General features: G+C 39.1%; 1 protein-coding gene across 1 annotated transcript in view; it reads left to right on the top strand.

Annotated features, from left to right (window-relative positions):
• Positions 1-10,997, top strand: part of SLC26A7 (solute carrier family 26 member 7) — a 115,933-nt gene extending 104,936 nt beyond the window's left edge. The window contains exons 15-18 of the mRNA XM_047089005.1: positions 4,485-4,585; positions 9,504-9,558; positions 9,637-9,740; positions 10,962-10,997. Of these exons, the coding sequence (XP_046944961.1) occupies positions 4,485-4,585; positions 9,504-9,558; positions 9,637-9,740; positions 10,962-10,997 (296 nt within the window). The remainder of the gene's footprint in view (positions 1-4,484; positions 4,586-9,503; positions 9,559-9,636; positions 9,741-10,961) is intronic.
• Positions 10,998-20,319: the final 9,322 nt, after the last annotated feature.

Below are 20,319 nucleotides of genomic sequence, written 5' to 3'. Positions count from 1 at the left end.
AGTCTTAAAAGACAGAGACTGAAATGAATCCCACAGGAGAAAATCAAATCTTTGTCAGGGTTGTATTCTTCCTGGAGGCTTTAGAGGAGAATCCATTTATTTCCTTGCTTTTTCCAACTTCTGGAGGCCATCTGCACTCCATGACTCCTGGCCCCTTCCTCCATTTTCCAACCAGCGGTGTGGCATTGTCAGATTTCTCTTTGACCTCTTCTTTCATCACCACAGCTTCTCTGATTCCCACCCTCCTGTCTCCCTCTCCTAAGGACCCTTGTGATTACATTGTGCCCCCCCTGGATGACCTAGGTTAATCTCCCTATCTTAAGGTCCTTAACTTAATCAAATCCATAGAATTCCTTTTGCCATGTAACAACACGTTTACAGGTTCTGGGGATTAAGATATGCACATCTTTGGGGGGCATGATTCTGTCTACCACACCAGGTCAGTCCTCTATGTCCTTAGCACTTTCTGCGTGATTTTTCCGGCCTTCAGAAAATTTCAAATTACTGATTGAATCGGCTGACTTCCTGGTGTGGTTGTGTCTATTGAGGGCAGGGACCATCATCTCTCTTGTTTACCACTCTCCTTGCCTTACTTAGGACAGCACTCAGCCCAAAATATGTCTGTATTGACTGATTGCTTGAATGAATGAATGAACAAATGAGTGAAGAACAAATGAGATGCTCGATAATATGAGTACGTGTTTTCCAAAGAGAATGTTACAGTTCTAAATATTTCATATCTCCTTGGTTTTTTGTGTGAAAAATTAGAGATGTAAATCTGCTTCTCAATAGTTAATTGATATCAACAGAAAATTCCTTCTCTTAAAAAATTATGAGTGACTCACAGACTGTCAAGAACCTTTTGAAGTATATGAAAAGCACTCCTAAATTATGCAACTATGAATACTTTTTAATTAAAGGAGTTAATGAATATTCTACAGGAGAGAGCTTGCTTCCACAGTCTGGAGTTAATTGCCCACCCACACCTGATGGTTAATTTCTTTCTGAAATGTTGTTTTTTGTAGATAAAGCCCATCATTTACCACATCCCACATGGGTATAGATTAGTTGTCTCCTTTGCACATGCTCCAAGCTTACCTCATTTTGCTTAAGGCAGGATATTAGCTGTGAATTCACTTTACTCTTTTCTACGACAATGTGATTTTTATTGCACTGGTTGATTTACTTAGAAGCTTAGAACACAAGGTTATAGCCATAAAATCAGTACAATAGCAGAACCGAGAGGGTACTGTGTAAAAGAAAACTTCACTTGTTTTGGAAAGATTTCAGAAGTGTCCGTTCTATTTAAATTTTCATTTGAGAGAATTGGTAACTTACCATTAAAGATGTCTTCTTTATTTGGAAAAGGCATTATGAATTGCTTCCCTTAAAATAGCTTACGTAAATTATTATCTACAACTACATGGCACAATTCTTTTGTCTTATTCTATTTTGTTTTGAATGGCCTGCAAATATGCCCATATTTTGATTAAAGGAACAGGAAAGAGGAAACTGGATGTAAAGTGAAAGACAAAGCAAGCCGACTGAGACCATAGAAGGGAAATTTTTGTATGGCTGTTGATACAACCCAAACATTTTTATAGTTAACAATCTATCACCGCTTAAATTATAAAATAACCAAAAGAAAATATAAATAGTGACAAGTACAGTTTACAAGTGAAATTAAGTGTGATAGGATAGGGAAGAAAAAAAAACTTGGTTCTTAAAGAATTTTCTGTACCTTTTTTTTTCTCTTTTTTTTTTTTTTATTTTATTTTATTTTTGAGACAGAGAGAGACAGAGCATGAACGGGGGAGGGGCAGAGAGAGAGGGAGACACAGAATCGGAAACAGGCTCCAGGCTCCGAGCCATCAGCCCAGAGCCCGACGCGGGGCTCGAACTCACGGACCGCGAGATCGTGACCTGGCTGAAGTCGGACGCTTAACCGACTGCGCCACCCAGGCGCCCCAAGAATTTTCTGTACCTTTTACCATCACTTTCTGGTCGTTTGGATCCAGTGATCAATCCCTCTAAATAACATCTACATAGATTGTCTTCTCATTGTAGTATTAAGTTCAGACTGGCAAATAAGCTTCTTGTGAACTAGCAGTGGCTTCCTGAAGCACCAAGTTGATAAAAATTGTAAAAAAAATACCGTGATTGATTAGCCATGTCTGTCTGGCTAAGGGATGGGGATGATAGAACTCATGCCATACTGTAATAGTTGTAGATAATTTATGTAGCTTCTTTTAGGAAAAACAATGAATTAACATGCTTTTGGACATTCTGTCTCTGTACCTCTAAACAAAATGAAATAGCAGTATCTATACTCCAATTATTCTAGTGTCAACCTGTGTGTGTATATGTGTGTGTGTGTGTGCGCGCGTGTGCATTTATGGGACTAAGAGGTAAGAGGAGTAAATATCAATCAACATTCCACTATTTGCCTTTGCTTTGGATATGAATTTTTCTTTTTCCTGTGATCTTAATCCCCTCCTATCTCTGATCATGAGCAAGGCACATTATATCTAAGGATATAAATAAGAGCCTCTGCATTAGTAGAGGTAGGTCCCGTGTTTAATTAGGCAAAGAGTGAATGGTAATGATTACTACTGAGTGGTCCATAAGAGCTAAATTATGGTAGCTTTTAGGTTTAAAGTTCTAACTTACCATTTGGGGCCAATGGTATATAGCCTAAACCTATACTTGTTGGCCCTCCTGTCTAGAAAAGAAACAGGAAAACAGAAGGCACTGCTGGAGTGCCTGGCACACATTAGGTGCTCAATATATGTTGGTTGCCTGGGAGAAGGAGGAGTTTGAAATCTCAAACTGTCATTAGCGTTTAATTACAGCTGTCCATATAGTTGGAATAGTCACGGTGTGTCTTACTTTTTGGAATCCTATACATCCTGCAAGGCTCCTTTTGCATGAAGCCTTGAGTGATCACTCGAGGGACTTCTTCTTGTAAATTCCCATTCTTTTTCATTTGTCATGTCATTTATATACCAATCCTACCCTTGGCACTCAAGGATGAGCTCCTAGAAGAAAGGAATAGTATTTTACTTACATTTGTATCACCCAGTACAGTGTTGAAACCTTATAGTTTGAACTACATTTGAACTACTGTGTTCAAAAAGTTTCCTAAACATAGTACGTGCTCCATAGTTGTCATTTCAAATAATAAATATGAATATAAATCTGAAGCTGAAACTTGGAAACAAATCCTATAGCTGAATAACTTTGTAGCAGTTCTCTTTTTCCTAACAATTACTGCTATATATAAATGTTCAATGTTTGACACTCTTTTTACCTCTAAGCAGCAGTTTTCAAAAAATACACAATTTCCCTTCTACTTCCCTCCAATGCTGAGAAACAACCATATTCCCACATTTTTGTAGCCACGCTAGGGGAAAAACATGGGTATTTTAAATAGCAAAACTATTCCAATTAAGAATTTATTTCTTCAGAGGGACACCTGGGCGGCTCAATCGGTTAAGCATCTGACTCTTGGTTTTGGCTCAGATCATGCTCTCACAGTTCATGGGTTGGAGCCCCATGTCAGGTTGACACATGAGGAGGCTTCTTGGGATTCTCTCTCTCCCTCTCTCTCTGTCCCTCCCCTACTTGTGCTGTCTCTCTCTCTCTCCCTCTCTCTCTGTCCCTCCCCCACTTGTGCTGTCTCTCTTTCTCTCTCAAAATAAATGAATAAACATTAAAAATTATTTATTTCTTCAGAGAATTTCATAATAATTAATGAATTGGAGTTTATCTGATAGATTTTGCCTACTAACCATAGAAGTATCTTACCTCACATGGTCTGCTCTGAGAGCCATATCAATTCTTAGAGGGACCTTGTCATTGCTTAGAAATAAGTCATTTCACACAAGGAAACTGTGGCCATCAAGACGTCGGCAAATAAGAGGTCTTGATCTCCTACGTAAATTTTTTTCCCTATCGGGTACATTGAGAGGCAGATTTACTGTGAACCAAATCAAGCTTAATTTTTAGGGTCCCTCACACACATCCCTTCCAAGCCCAAGAGACAAGCCCCAGCAATGAATCTCCAGACACCACAAAACAGGGCTCTACCTCAGGGCATACCCGTGAAGGAGCCTGGGTGATATTGTGGACAGAGTGCTATTCAGAAGGCCTGGAGGCCTCGACTCTAGTCTGTGGTTGGCCCAGACTTGCCAGGTGTTCTTTCGAAATCACTTAAACGTGCTGAGCTTCCGTGCGTCTCTCTGTAATTAACCTATCCCATGTTCCTCTCGGAGTTATGTAAGAATTACCTGAAATAACGTTCAAATAATTAAAAATTAAAGATTTCAGAAGTCATTAGTAATTCACTGAAGAATAAAAGACCCGAAGAGTGTTTGGAACCAGTCTTGTTGCACATGAGGCCACTGTTACCTTTCCACGGTTCAACAAAGTCTGCAGCTGAAATCTCGAATTCTCTCTAACCCAAGTCTCTGTTTCTCCTACAGAAGAAGCTTCACAGCCATGCCCCAGTGAGAAATGCTTTTTAATCCTGGATTGCAGTGGAGTAACCTTTTTTGACTATTCTGGAGTCTCCATGCTTGTTGAGGTATTGTGTTTGGACTGATTCTTTCCCTTTTCTTCAGTAATGGGGGTTTGTACCACCTACTGTCTCAGCTCTGGGGTCTTGAACCCATTGTTTTAGTACTCATCTCACTCATTCTCCCCAAGGAACATAGAACTTTACAACTCCCACTGCCATAGATTTGTGTTCAGATGATCCCATCAAGCCTCTGGTGTGTGTGGGGGGGTATCAGTGGGGGATTCACGTGGGGTAGTCAGAGAGAAGAGAATGCAGGCGTGAGATGTACTGAGCACAGTGCATTATGGGAAGTCAGCTTTCGGGCTTCTAGAAAGAAAAGACCCCTTTGTGAGAAAGTGGCCTCGGTGATGGAAGGATGTTTTCTCTTACCCTCCTCAGGGGTATAGTTTGACCAGATACCATATCTGATTTCTGGAACAGCCCCCAGTGCACAGGCTTTTCTCCATTCTATCAGATGACGGTGCTGACTTCTCTACCCTATGATCTTCATGGTGTCTCCATGACCTTGGTGTGCAAAAAATAAAGCTGCTTATTTCTTCAAAATCAATATAGCTCACAAGACATTCCAACAGATGGCAGAGCACCTAGTTTTTCCAATTCAAGGAAAACTCAGACACTTCTGGATTTTTTTTCCTCTACTTTTTTGAGTAAATGCTATGTCAACAGGGAAGTTAGCTCCTTCTCGTTTCCATTTGTTCCCTCCCTCAGTATCCTAAATTTGTTGGGGGAGGCTCTTGAGGATAGAAAAACCTCTGTTCTTCAACAAACCTCAGCCTTCTCCCAGCTTCTGCGGCCTGGAGCTCAGCTTACCTGTCTCTGGGTTCTGCTCCCCAGAGATTCCCTACCCTCACCTACTAGTCTCCCCCATGGGTAGCTTTGTATTCTGCCAGAAACTTAATCAAAATCCTGTGAAAATTTCTGGAGCTCTTTCTCTGCTCATCTCCCTCATTTCCTCGACTCTTCCCCACAGATCTCACCCACCTAGACCTTCCTGAACTCCAGTTCTGACTGTGTAGCTCAGGGAAGCTCTTGCATTTTACTAAGGCCTCCATCATGCTCTGGCCCAGAAGCTGCTTTGTGCAGAACGCTGAGATACTGGAGAACTTGCTTCATGTGTTTCTTTGTTTCAGGGAACTCAGTCCTGTGCTCCTTGTTCTCACCGTCTGAAAACAGTTGTTTGTATATTTTTGGTCAGTCCTCTACTTATTTATGGAGGATAGGATAGTCTTATATTAGTTACTTATCAGGGAAAGACATAGAAATCAAAAATGGACTTTTAAAGAGTTAAGATCAGTAGTTTCCAAACAGTTTTACATTATGGGTGTTGGTTGTTTTCCGTGGTGTTGCGTAATTGTGCCTCTATTCATTTATAAACATAAATTTGCAGTGTCCAACCTTCCAAATTCAAGATAGTGCAAAAAAAAAAAAACCCGAAAACATAGTGCAAAGATCACCTTTAGTATCGCTTTCCTATGGAGATAAGGCTGGGACTATGGGGAGGGGAAGATGCTTAGTGTGTGACTGTCAGAGAGTGTAGTCCCAGTCCTGTCACACTGGCTACAAGGTGTTATCCAGGGTTACCTCCTGGATCACTGTGTATTCATCTTGTGAAAATGATGGGACAATTTTGTTTCATTCAGCATGAGCAGATATTTAGAAAACAAATTGTGCAAAAACAATTGTATTTTATTTTATTTTATTTTTCAACGTTTATTTATTTTTGGGACAGAGAGAGACAGAGCATGAACGGGGGAGGGGCAGAGAGGGAGGGAGACACAGAATCGGAAACAGGCTCCAGGCTCTGAGCCATCAGCCCAGAGCCCGACGCGGGGCTCGATCTCACGGACCGCGAGATCGTGACCTGGCTGAAGTCGGACGCTTAACCGACTACGCCACCCAGGTACCCCAACAATTGCATTTTAAATATCCTAGGCCTTAAATCTAGTGGCAACTTTTGTTATGTCACCCTTTTGCCTAATTAATATGCTTTTATTTTCTCATTGTTGACTATAAAGTCTTTGCACAGTTTGGCATAGAGTTCAACCTGAATATGTCATGTTTTCCTGCATCTAAATCTGGACTGTAGACAGATATTTCTTCACTGGGGCGAGGAGGTGGGTAGGGGGTGGGTAGGGGCTCCTTGTGTTCGGGGGTGGGTAGGGGCTCCTTGTGGTTCGGCATTTCTATTTCTTCTGTGTCGCCAGGGTCTGGAAGCGTGCTCTTAAGTGTGTGTGCAGAAGACTAGACTCACTGGGGGTGCTCATCTACAGTGCAGTCTTCTGGGTCCTAGTTTTGGTCCAGGAATCTTTATTTAAACAACCACAGGTGATTCTGAGGCAAGTGGCCCAAGATCATATTTTGGGAAAAACAAGATTAGGATTGATTGTCCATTTACTGGGAAAGACCAGTATGTGCAGTTTTTGTTTACTAGTATTTTAAATTTATTTTGAATATGCTTAAATGTTCATTAGCTGCTCTCTCTAGACATTGCACATCAGGATTACAGTTTGTCAAGAGGAGGAAATGATTACCTATTCCCACGGAGTGGGAATTCAGAGGAATCCTAATAATTTGGTACAGGACATATTAAGAAAGGTGGTTTTTTTGTTTGTTTGTTTTTGTTTTGTTTTTTTACATTCATCTTCATGGTCTTAAAATACTACATAATGGAATTATGGGGCAAATCAACCAATGCGTTTTATTTTTAAATTAGCAGAAAATACCATTTGCCCTTGGCCTGGTTTCTTCCATCTGTGTATAAGAACATCATCAATTTTGTGTCCATTTGCCCTTTTTAATTTCCTTATCACTACTTAAGTTTATTTCATTATGGTTACAGTAAATTGTGATGTATGATAAGAACGTTAGCTTTAGGGGGTGCCTGGGTGGCTCAGTCGGTTAAGCCTCCGACTTCGGCTCAGGTCATGATTTCATGGTTCGTGAGTTCAAGCCCCACATTGGGCTCTGTGCTGATGGCTCAGAGCCTGGAGCCTGTTTCGGATTCTGTGTCTCCCTCTCTCTCTGCCCCTCTCCTGCTCCTGCTCTTTCTTTGTCTCTCAAAAAATAAATAAATGTTAAAAAATAAAAAGAACATTACCTTTAAAGATAGATACATTATGATGTATGTTAAGAACATTAGCTTTAAAGATAGATAAGTCCTATCCAAATATTAGCCATATAGCTAGTTGCACGATCTGGGCCTAAGCATTTGCTTTTCTGTGAACTGGAAGTAGAAATACCCACTTCATGAAGTTGCAAAGCTTAGCTTTGCAATGATGTATTGCAAAGAAAGCACACAGCCAAGTTTCTAGAAATTAATAAGTACTCAGTAATTCTAGCTCTTATAATTTGTTCTCATTTTGAAAAGTCATTTCTTAAAATGCAAATAATATCCTTGTGACTACTATCATTTCATAGTTCCAGCCACTGAAAGAGGGTCCAGAGTAAAGAGCCGCAGAGTCTCTTGAGCCATGCCTGCGTGTCTTCCCACTTCCTACCATTCCTGGATTATTTCCTTAGTCACTGCAGTGGTAGGAACATTCCCCTAGGAGTTATACAGGTTGAAGGAAATGGAACAAGTTCTATTTATTCTTCTGCTTAGGACACGGGGAAGGTCAGTGATTATGTTTATCAACATCAACAAACCACCTGCAGCAATGTGTGTGTGCCTCCTGCGTTCCAGAAAAAGTCAAACACTGACCAGTCACCTTGAATTAATCCTTTTCACTTACAAAGACAGGAGCCATTTACTCAATGGCAAAGTCTCAATCCATGTATAGTTTGTTTGTTTGCTTGTTTTTTCATGCTCAGAGTGACACATCCACCATTATTCTACAGTTGTTCTAAAATATAACTTCTTACTTCTGGAATCATATAAGGGAATATTTTTGGATATATCATGCATATTCTTATAATGTGTTGTAAATGCAACTTTCTATATTTTATATGTAATATACATCTCTATTACATAACCAAATCCATCCTAGAGTTGCTAAAACTTCTCAATTTATTGTCACTGAGTTTCATGGGCTGACTTTGGTCTGGGTGAATTTAAAATGAAAGCCTTCAGTAAGGTGTTCCTACCTGATATTTCCTTGGACCTGAATGAGGCAAGACTCTAAAGTACACCAAGCAAATTAGTTAGGATCTCTCAACTTGATGGACTTTTAAAATTTTTTTTTCAATGTTTTTATTTATTTTTGGGACAGAGAGAGACAGAGCATGAACGGGGGAGGGGCAGAGAGAGAGGGAGACACAGAATCGGAAACAGGCTCCAGGCTCCGAGCCATCAGCCCAGAGCCTGACGCGGGGCTCAAACTCACGGACCACGAGATCGTGACCTGGCTGAAGTCAGACGCTTAACCGACTGCGCCACCCAGGCGCCCCTTGATGGACTTTTAAAAATGGAAGTTGGGCAATCAAATTTGCCTTCGATTATTTTGGTTCTCAGTTCTCCATCCATACATGGGATCTGAGAGTACATGAATATGCACAAATTGTTGTAAAATATTAAACTAAGCAGTGGGTCAACAGTGTTCATCACTTTTGTAAATGGGTCCTTCCGATAAGAGAAGGTTGAGAACAATTTTATATCATTCTTAAAGGGAAGGAAATGTGGTCTTTTAATTTTTATTAAACGATGTTTCATTTATTACATGAAAATTTAAGTAGCCAAGCTTAGTTGCAGTAAAGGTTAAATACCCTAGTACATTAATCTTAGTTGGCTAAGGCAGTCTCTTTTACAAGTTTGTCAGGGGATGCCTGACTGTGTAACAATGCCTCCCTCTGGTGGTCTGACATCATAAATATTGGCTTTTTTTTTTTTTTTCTTTTAAACTAGATACTCTTTTGTCTTAAGTCCGCCTTTTTCTTTCCTGCCTGCTATGATGAACTAATTGTGGGTATACTATTTTAATTCTTTCAGGTTTACATGGACTGTAAGAACAGGAGTGTGGAAATATCATTAGCCCATTGCACAGGTAAGGGAGGAATCTTGGCTGACATTGAACATGATCCTTCTGCTACTCTATCTTTACATTACTTGTGTTTTCTTGTAGCTTCCTTGATAAAAGCAATGAAGTACTGTGGAAACCCAGACTCAGAGAATCCAGTTTCTTTTGAATCAGTATCTGCCGCTTTAAGTAACATCTATTCAAATAAGGTGAGCCACGCAAGTTGGCATTCAGGAGTTATAAGAAAAATCAGAATGTAGAATCAAGGGCTTTGCATTTTACCCCAGTAGTATAGAAAATCTATTATAATTTTCTCCCTCTCAGAGTCCTCTGCTACAGCAAAGGGATGTTTCCATTCCTTACTTGGATCAGTCATGAACATTGTTTAATAATTTGGGTCTTCTAACAATATCACTGTTTAGAGGATTTGGGAATCACCTATGAAGTGCATTCTACTTGCTTGTAAAATAAATGCTTCTTCTAGGATGCATGATCCTGGGAATTTGAATCCACCTCTGTCGAATGCTTATACTTTGGACTTAGCCTTATAGCTTTTTTTCTGCTCCGATACCCTTGCCTCTCAGTTCATATTGCCATCTTTGGAAATATTGTTTGCAGAGTCCAGCGCTCATGATATGAAGTGTCAAAATTATCTTCCAAATACTGGCCTTTATGGTTAGTTTTAGAACTGTTCCCAAAGCTTTGACATCCTGCAATTTTTCATTAGCTTTGAATCATTTTGCTTTCCGTCATCCCTAGAACAGCATTCGGTGCTTCCCAGAGTCATCCCTATTATATTCAATCAGAACAGTATGTATTTGTAAAATAACAATAATAACACAATTATTATTATTACTATTATTATACACCTAACATTTATTGAATATTCATTATATTCCAGAAATATCCTAAGAGCTTTACCTGTATTAATTCATTAGATCTGGAACATAGATACTATTATTTTTTTTAATATTTTTATTTATTTTTGAGACAGAGACAGAGCTTGAGCAGGGGAGGGGCAGAGAGAGAGGGAGACACAGAATCTAAGGCAAGCTCCAGGCTCTGAGCTGTCAGCACTGAGCCTGACGTGGGGCTCGAACTCACAAACTGTGAGATCATGACCTGAGCTGAAGTTGGACGCCCAACTGACTGAGTCACCCAGGCGTCCCGTAGATACTATTATTTAACCTGTTTTTAGAAATGAGCAAACTTAGGCCTAGGGAAGTGATACCACTTGTAAGTGGGAGAGCTGGTTTCGACGTCAGCAGTCTGACCTTGGACTTGGAGCTTTAAACCTCTGTACTCTGATGTGTGGTAGAATGTCTATCTGCTTAACTTGGCTGGGCAGCTTGCATGAGTTGCTACTTTCTTTGATTGTGGTAGCAATTTAGGAGTCGAACATGTCCTTTTTTCTTCCTCTCCTATTTTAGAATTTGAGCAAACTCAGCGATCACAGTGAAGTCTGAGACCCTGTTGCTACAGTACAGCTCTTGTCTTTAGCAACTGCCCTGAAGAGGCCATACTCTGACATTTTGCACACCCTTTTTTGTTGCTGAGATCCTACAGATGACCTCTACTATAAATACGATGTGACTTAATAACCGCAGAGCCACTGGTCAAGATTCACCAGGAAATTTCCTTAATCTTTGTTAGTAAGTAGGTTATCGTAGAGTTATTTTGTAAAAATTGGTATGCATTTAGTTTTTTCTGTACTGAGAGGCAAATACGAATTTATTTCCTTTGCCACAGTATTTTGTGTTGTTTTATGTCTGTTTTGTTGTAAGTTAACTTGTAAAACTGAGAAATACTTTGTCATAAGAGATTTAGAGCATTTGCAAGCCATTTGTAAAAACCCAGCATCATCTGTAACTAATACATACAAACAACTTAGCTAATGTGCCATTTTCCCCTCCAAAAACATAAAAAGGCCATTAAACATCAATAAGATTAAATGTTTCTTCATACAATATGATATGAAATTCACAGAGATGAAGTCAAACAAAAACAAATGACAAACTAGAATCCATTGTTCTCCATATCTTTCCATGAAAGGAAGTCTTCAGCATTATTTTCAAGATAACTCGTATCCCAATGACCAAGTTCTTGAAATTAGTCCGTTTTACTACGAATATTGGAAATGCTTAGCCCAAATTTCTGCATTCCAACCCCAGAAAGTCTCTGTTTTACCTTAGGTTTTGTTGGAGCCAGAGCATATGGAAGTTGCATATTTTATACTTTTTCACAAATATGATTTTTAGATGAGAAAATAAATACCACCAGTAGAATAGCTTTGTCCTATTCTAATACAATTAACTGTAGTAATTTGGGACTTTCCTGTTTCAGAGATACAATCAATATAATACATTTATCTCCTTCTGTCCACATAGATAGATAGAGAGGTCTCCATAGGATGTTTTTCTTTTGTTAGAGTAGGACTTGGATATGTGATTATCTGTAAATCTACCAAATCAGCAGGGTAAGTGACAAACACCACAGGCCAGGGTGACCTGAATAAATTATCATTTTCATGCTTGTATATATATCTGCAATCACATACAATTACAGAGGTTCATATTTTTATCAGGTGATTTGATACACTTATGAAGAAACTCATTTTCGAAGATAGGTCTAGGTATATAATTATGCTTACATTTGAAAGTGTGGTAACTGTTCTTGAAATTGCCAGTGTAACAAAGAGGCAGGCACTTTAAAGTGCATTCAAAAAGTAGGGTGAAAACAAAATTTAAAGACTGGCCATTTGGGTATTTTTGTGGGCATCTGTATGAAACTTCGACTCCCTGCCAAGTGATGTAATGGTCCCTAACAAATGTGTGGTAAACGTTCACATGGCCCTTAATTTTCACATTAAATCATAGGTAGCACAGTGCATTAAAATGAAAGGGAATAATAAATGTTGTGAATCTCATAACTTACCCTACCATTTCAATTTCAGTTTTTTTGGTTGACATGAACTAAAAAGAAAAGTCTTTGTCCCAAAGGAAGCCTCAATCTTTTCATCACTAATTTGGATCAAAATGAGTGAGGCCAACCTTCATTCTCATCAAATATGGTTCCAAGAAAAAGAGGGGGTAAGAATTAGAAGGAAAATGTCCTTAGAGAAAGGAATTTCACTCTGTTTTGTCCATTTAAATTATCCCAATGGTGGATGGTGGCAGCTTTTACCATCCGAAATCCATTGGTGTTGGCATGTAAACATAAGTCAAGGAAAGTTAAGAAAAGAAAAAATATTTTTGCTGTGTCTGAATCAATATTTTGCTCTGTAGCTTTGGCCTATAATTAAATTCATGCACTGCAGGAATTTTATAATTTGTTAGAGATTATGGACCATGGATGCCCTTCAAATCATTATGGTTAATCAATGGGTGGTTTGTTCTATTTTATTGTTAAAGCTGACGCAATACTGTCTGGGCAGGTGTATTTGAATGCATTTCTATGTTTATACTAGAAGTTTAATAGATAAAACTTTAAAGCCAATAACTTGAGTGTCAAATGCTAATATTATTTTTAAAGTAAAGGAAGACCAAACCATACACCCTGTAAAGCTCTTTGTTCTAAGTCTTCTTCTGCATCCCAAGGTCGCAATGACCATTAACATGGAAGAATTCCTTGCAATTGAGTTCTGAGAGCCCAAAGTTGACTTTTAGTTTTATACACACAAGATTCTAAAATATACATATTTTATGTATTATTTCATAGCAAGCGTTAACAAAGGAACTATAAAATTATCTTGATGCTAGAATGTTTCTAGTTGTGCTAAATTATTTTTATGAGATCACCTTATTTTTATATATGATAAACTACTTCCATATTACTTATTCTGGTAAAATAAAATTCGAAAAAATTAAAACTGACCTATAAGAGTGTTAAGGACCCAATAGAGTGACATATATAAATTAAGCATAAAATATGAAACCAGGAAAAGACCGTTAACATTACATTTATGCAAATTAAATGCCCTTAAATTTTACCATTTATCTTTCATTTTAAAGGTTATTTGCCCCCGATTATATGATTCAAGTGTTATAAGGTCTAGCTTGAACTACTTTGCAATAATTTATTTGACAGCTCTCTATTCTATAAATGCGTAATGTAATGAGGAAAGAGATCTTTCTTTTTTAATGAAAACATTAATGTGTTAATACCCTGTATGGATAATGTTTGACATTTAGTGGTTACCAAAATATATTAGTATGTTGTTGAACATACATATGCCTTAGAAATGCACGTTCTGTATTCTGTGGGAGTTTGTTGCCAGATTTCAAATGAGTTCAGTGGTGCCTTCATAATCCAAAGATTTTTAGTTAAAAATCATGTAGTCTAATATGCTGCACTTATTTTTCTATATTTTTCAATGCATTTAATCATCTCTTTTATAATTCTTTGTACTAACTCAGCATGTAACAACCAATTTACATGGAAATAAATTGAAATATGATAACTATTATGCTTGACTGGATCTGTGTCCATTATTTCCAAGTATTTACTCTCCTGCAAAGCAAATAATACATATTGCTTTCTTAGACTGACCACCATGTGTTGAAAATTCCTGGAAGTATCTATTGTTCTTGGTAATTTGTTCTTATAAAACATCAACGTAGGATTGTAAGATATTATGCTTTAATTTATGGACTGCTAATAAGGGTACTTTTTGCTGCAAGACAACATTTGCACGATCCTCTTTGACCAGGTTTACATCTTTTATGTTCTAATTTTATTTTATTTTATTTTTTTAAATTTTTTTTAACGTTTATTTATTTTTGAGACAGAGAGAGACAGAGCATGAATGGGGGAGGGTCAGAGAGAGAGGGAGACACAGAATCTGAAACAGGCTCCAGACTCTGAGCTGTCAGCCCAGAGCCCGACGCGGGGCTCGAACTCACGGACCGCGAGATCATGACCTGAGCCGAAGTCGGCTGCTTAACCGACTGAGCCACCCAGGCGCCCCTTATGTCCTAATTTTAATGTGTATATGTATATGTTAATTTTTTTATTTGTTTGGGTTCTTCCTTTATATGCTGTTGTTTGTCTTTCCTGAGTTTCTGGTGTTTTATACTATTTCTAGTATTCTAGCACTTCAAGTTCAGTATTCTTTAGCATTTTATTTTATTTTTTTTATCTTTTTTCAAGTTTATTTATTTATTTTGAGAGAGAGAGCGAGAACAGGAGGAGCAGAGAGAGAGGGAGAGAGACAGAGAATCCTAAGCAGGCTTCATGGGGTCCGTGCAGAGTCCGAAATGGGGCTTGAACCCACGAACTGAGGGACGATGACCAGAGCCAAAATCAGGAGTCAGAAGCTTTAACCAACTGAGCCATTCTAGTGCTCCTAGTATTCCTTAGCATTTTAAAGGTTACTGCTCCAAAGACAAGAAGAGAAGGCATGCTTCTAGGTATTGAAGACACAGCAGTGAATAAAACAACAAAGAAATTCCTGTCCTCATGGAACTTACATTCTAACAAGGGAAAACAGGAAGTAAATGGATAAACTTAAAATACACTTATTGTAAGTTTGATGATAATATGTGCTAATAATTAGAATGCAGCAAGGAAAGAGGATAGGAAGTATGGCAGAAAGTGGGTGCTGTGTCCTTAGGGTGGCAGGAACAGTGACTAATGGGAGTGTCTTAGTCCTGCCGGGCTTAACATATAGGCGTTTATCTCTTAAATTTCTGTAGGCTGAGAAGATAAGGATCAAGGTGCCAGTTTCTTTTTGAGAGCTCTTTCATTGGCTTGCAAATGGCCACTTTCTTGCTCACAAGGTGGAGAGAGAGCATGCTCTCTGGTATCTTTTTTTTATAAGGACAGTAATCCTATAAGCTTAGGACCTCACCTTTATGCTTTATGACCTCATTTAACTGTTATTACCTCCTTATAGTCCCTATCTCCAAATACCATATCTCACATTGGGGGCTAGGGCTTTAACATACGAATTTTGGGGAGGGGACACAATTCATACCATAGCAGGAAGTTATATATTTCTTGTACATTTAAAATTTTCCTTTTTTATGTCTGAGAAACAGGCTTCGTAGAATTTTGTGTTTAATATAATGTAATGTTTTTGCATCAAAAACATTGATAATCATGAACAAAGAATTCCAGTACTAGAGACAGTAGGTCAGCATAGACATTACTAACAATATTTGGCCACTTAGATAAGGTTCTGAGTGAAGTGGTCAGAAATGGGTTTGCAGGGGCGCCTGGGTGGCGCAGTCGGTTAAGCGTCCGACTTCAGCCAGGTCACGATCTCGCGGTCCGTGAGTTCGAGCCCCGCGTCGGGCTCTGGGCTGATGGCTCAGAGCCTGGAGCCTGCTTCTGATTCTGTGTCTCCCTCTCTCTCTGCCCCTCCCCCGTTCATGCTCTGTCTCTCTCTGTCCCAAAAATAAATAAATGTTGAAAAAAAAAATTAAAAAAAAAAAAAAAGAAATGGGTTTGCAATGTACCAGCGGCTATTCAGAAGTTGAGCCGTATATTTTGATGATGGATCCTAATGACTAGCCATCTAGTTATAGAAGACAGAATTGAATTACTTAATTTTCCTTTAGCTATCCTATTGCTTTAAAGAAAATTCAGAGACATGCATGATCCTACCAGTTGTCACAGAGACTGGCACAGAGCAGTTCAGATGCTAACTTCAGTGAGAGGGCTCCATTTTGGTTTTTTTTTGTTTTTTTTTTTGTTTTGGTTTTTGTTGTTGATTTTTTTTCTTTTTTTTTAAGAAGGAAAGGATGCTAGGTTACTACAAACTAGCTAAGTGCTCTGAAATGATCTCCATCAGAGAAGTCCTTATATACAAATCCTTACTTTGTATTGATTTAGCAACAGGAAGGTCATTTTGTTCAAATGTGTCTCTGTGTGGTTCTAAATTATAAAAGATCACTCTCTCTATTAAGTATAGGAAGCTTGGTAGTATTAGTTTTCCTATTTGGAGCCTCTGGTTCTTATGGCCACATTTATAAACTGGCTAATTAATAATTTCAGTAAGAATATATACCTACTAATTGATACAGTAAAAAAAAAGATGCTTCAATAAAAAAGAAATAAAAATAAAACTAGAGTTCTATCATTATTTCCTTTGCTTCTAGCTTTTTTTTTTCCTTCTTGGTTTTGAAGTAATTTCTGCCTTTGTGAGGATAGAAAAGTAAGGAAAGAGAGAGCCTCTTTGAGACTATAATGTGTTTTCCAGATCAACTTCCATATTTAAGACCCCTGTGTCTACACTTCCTTACACTTTGATTTATATCCTACAGGGTTCCCAAGCTTCCCTAATTTCTGAAATTTATAGTAAGCGACTTATTGTTTAAATAAAGGTGCCTTTACTTAGGCTAACAAAGCCTGAGAGAGTGCAGGCAAGGGAGGGCAGGGAAAATAATGCCCAGGCAGTAGATAGGTTTGGAGGAGAAAGAAAAATGGAGGGTGAGGGCAGGTTTGCACAGGTAGTGTGTATACGAGGAAGAGGTTGGCTGACATGATTAACCCTATGGTGGGTATGATTTCAGGAGTATCTTGATGTCTCCTGAATCCAGTTATTTGCTTCACCTATCTTTCACGGGGTCTGAAGTTCTTATCATGAGTCATCCATTATAGTAATAAGAAAGGAAAGATACATGTAAGCCATTGCCATGCGTTGTGCTAGCCTTAGCAAGGACCAGTTCATCTAATCAGCTTATAAGACTTTGTCATAATTTTGATGAGGAAGGCTGGTTAGAAATTATTTGGAGCCTAGGGTGCCGCTGAGGGCAAGGTTGGGAGTGGGGGTGTGGTGTTAGGATGCAGGCTGGTGTGGTAAGGGGGACCAAACAGTGATGTTGGGGGCTAAGCGATATGCCCCCAGCATTCTTGGATGACCAGGGCCCTCCTTGTCTCTCACCCCGAAGACACACACACAGTGGAAGTGGGGTTCATGAAGCCAAACAATTCTTTCCACATAGCAGATTTTCCTGGGGCTTGGACCTATGCCTTTTGCTTTGGCTCTGGAATTAAAATTTGAGAATAGCAGCGCGACTGCCAAAAACAGGATTGACATACAATTCCTGTCTTGTGTAAACCTTTTCTTTTCTTCAGTTGCCTCTCTCCATACTGCCAATGAAAATACTGAAGTAGTAAGGATCTCTCTCCACAGGGTAGAGTTTTAATCAATTAAAACCAATCAGATGATGGTTCCAGCTTTCTCTTAAACCTTAGTTGAAATGTGATCCAGAATCGCCATGAGTATTGGCTAAATATGCAGATTCAAGCACATTTATTCAAGACCTAGGGAGTCAGAGTCTCTTTGAGGTGGGCTTGGAAGTAAGGATTTTTAACAATCATCTGCTTTAGTTTTGCAACCTACAGTTTGGAATTACAGTCACAAAGGCTATCCTGAGTCTGGTAGTTGAAAGACACCCTGTGCTCTGTTAGGCACGTACATGTTCATCACTTGCTCTGTTTGGGCTTGTGCATTGGTCGGTATGTATACCCAGTGGATCTATGTTGCTGTTCCTAAGCAACCGGGACTGGGCGTATAGTTAGGTCACGTGGCAGAGGACCATGTCAAAGTCACCACAGCTTTTGATCAATATGAGTTTGTCAGAGTCAGAAAGTATCTGAAATGTGCGATCCCTATTCATATATTCCTGGGTGAATTTCCTAAGACCGGAAGTTTGTATTTAATATCCTTCATCAAGAAAAATGTTAGTCTCCTTCCCGTTTCACAAATTTATACCGTATTTGACAGATTCTGATGCAGTCATGTGAGAAAATGGCCCCATCCTCCAGGTTGCTCCTCACGCATAGCCATTAGAAACATATTGTAAAAGAGGGAGAGAGAGAGAGAGAGAGAGAGAGAGAGAGAGAGATTTCCCTTCTAGCCTCAGGCTCCATGGGTAATTATTTTCTTTCAACACCTTCATTGAAATTCCCTGTGTAATGCTACCAGAGTGAATTATAGTTAAACCTTTTATTCTGCACGTATGGAACTGGGATAAAAAGACGGTGCCAGCAATATTACTCAGCTACTTTCAGTTCAGGGATTGAGGCTGATGTAAACCATCATAACTAGAGAGAAAATAATATTCAATTATGAATCACTGCCAGATGGGTGAATGTATGTCTTCAGGTTTCATTTTTCTGCAAGGCGCTTACTGTAGTACATTCCTCATCTACTTTTTAAGTCATTCTCTTTCTATGGGCAATAGATTTAATTGCCCTACATATTCTGAAGATCGAAAATTAATAAGCTATGTATTTGGACTCCATCTCACAATAAAAAAAAAAAAGGAAATCAGAAATTGTGCTAAAGTAAATGTTATGTAACAAGATTCTGTAACCCAGGTCCCGGTGGATCTGTGAGGAGGGGGTCCCACTGCACGATGTCTCACTTGCCCAGGGCCAACCGTCCAAGTCGGTGCCAGTGTGAGGGAAAGAGAAGGTGAAATGAAACAGGACGTAATAATTGTTAGAAAAAGTGCTTGCAGTCTGGGTAAAACCGAAGGGGTATCTAATGTGTGTGGTCTTGACATCCTGGACCCCAACCCTTGCGGTATACACAGACCACCAGATTGTTGGGTAATCCAAAGAAGGTAGCTGAAAGGTGATCACATTTCTGCAGATTGGTGTCTCTGATAATTTCCAGCCTCTAGCCCGAGGTGGGGCTTAGAGCTCCCTGTCAATGCTTTCACTTCTCTGTGCTCAGGGATTCTGCCATCCCTGTTTTCCAGCATTTTCAACTCTCACTACAACCTTAATCTCCCATCTAAATCCCATTCCTATGGATCTTCCAGAGGTAACCATGCCTCCACCTTTAGCAACCATTATGCATTTTCTCCGTCAATTTCCTACTGAGCCTGGCCACCTAAAGATACATACATCAAACACTTATATACTTGTATTGTTTGAACACCACCGGATGGATTTTCTTTTAGTCAATATTAAATCTGTCATATGGAGTTTTTCTCCTCCCCACCTTGCTTTGTTCATTTCTTTTCTTTTTTTTAATCAAAACTTTCACTTTGCTTTTCCACCTTGTTCTATTGATTAATCCCTCTTTCCAGTGTCTTCAACCTCTTTTATTTGATTGCATGTAACCCTAGTCTATAAAGAAATCCTTGTTGTCTTATTTCCTTCCCTCAAAAACAAAAACAAAAACAAAAACAAACAAAAAACAGTCCTCACTTGGCCAGGCTTCCTTTTCTGCCTTTCCTTACGGCTCAGCTTCCGCATCCCTGAATGATCTCCACTCCAATTTGTTGAAACGGTAGTCGACATTTGCTGCCTCGACTTGCTCATCTCTTGCGTCTGCAATCTGACTTGTTTTCCCCATCACACTTTTAGAGGATTCTGGAAAAAAAATCCTTATTCACTTCCAAATTCCCGAACTTAGTGGCTACTTTTCAATCCTCCTCTTACTGATTTTCTTTGCTTTTCATACTCAACCACTGTGTCCTTCTTAAAATCCTAATTATAATCTTACCCTTTATGAGCACCTATTTTGTGGTCATTCTCTAGAGACGAGATGGCTACCCTTACCCGAAATTTGGTTCAAGCCTGATGATGCCACACAGGCACCAAGAGGATTTTAAAAAGTTTATTTACTTAATAATCAGCTTTCTGGGGAGAACAGGGCAGGCCTCCCAAGCTGGTCAAAAATGATTTGAGAGATCAAGGGAAGGAGACCAGTCTGAGATTTTTGTGGTGGTTAGGGGGTGTGGCTGGGGAAAAGGTTGAACTTCCCACAACAAAGGAGGAAGCACCAGGCTTTCTTATCAGCTTGCCCAGATGTGGGGCAAAAGGGAG

Source organism: Lynx rufus, unplaced genomic scaffold (genome assembly GCF_022079265.1).
Source record: "Lynx rufus isolate CCGP_SWC_20201006 ecotype Redwood Valley unplaced genomic scaffold, mLynRuf1.p SCAF_26, whole genome shotgun sequence".
In the NCBI taxonomy this organism is placed as follows: domain Eukaryota; kingdom Metazoa; phylum Chordata; class Mammalia; order Carnivora; family Felidae; genus Lynx; species Lynx rufus.
Note: the sequence above shows the minus strand (reverse complement) of the source record. Positions and strands in the feature narration are given on the sequence as shown.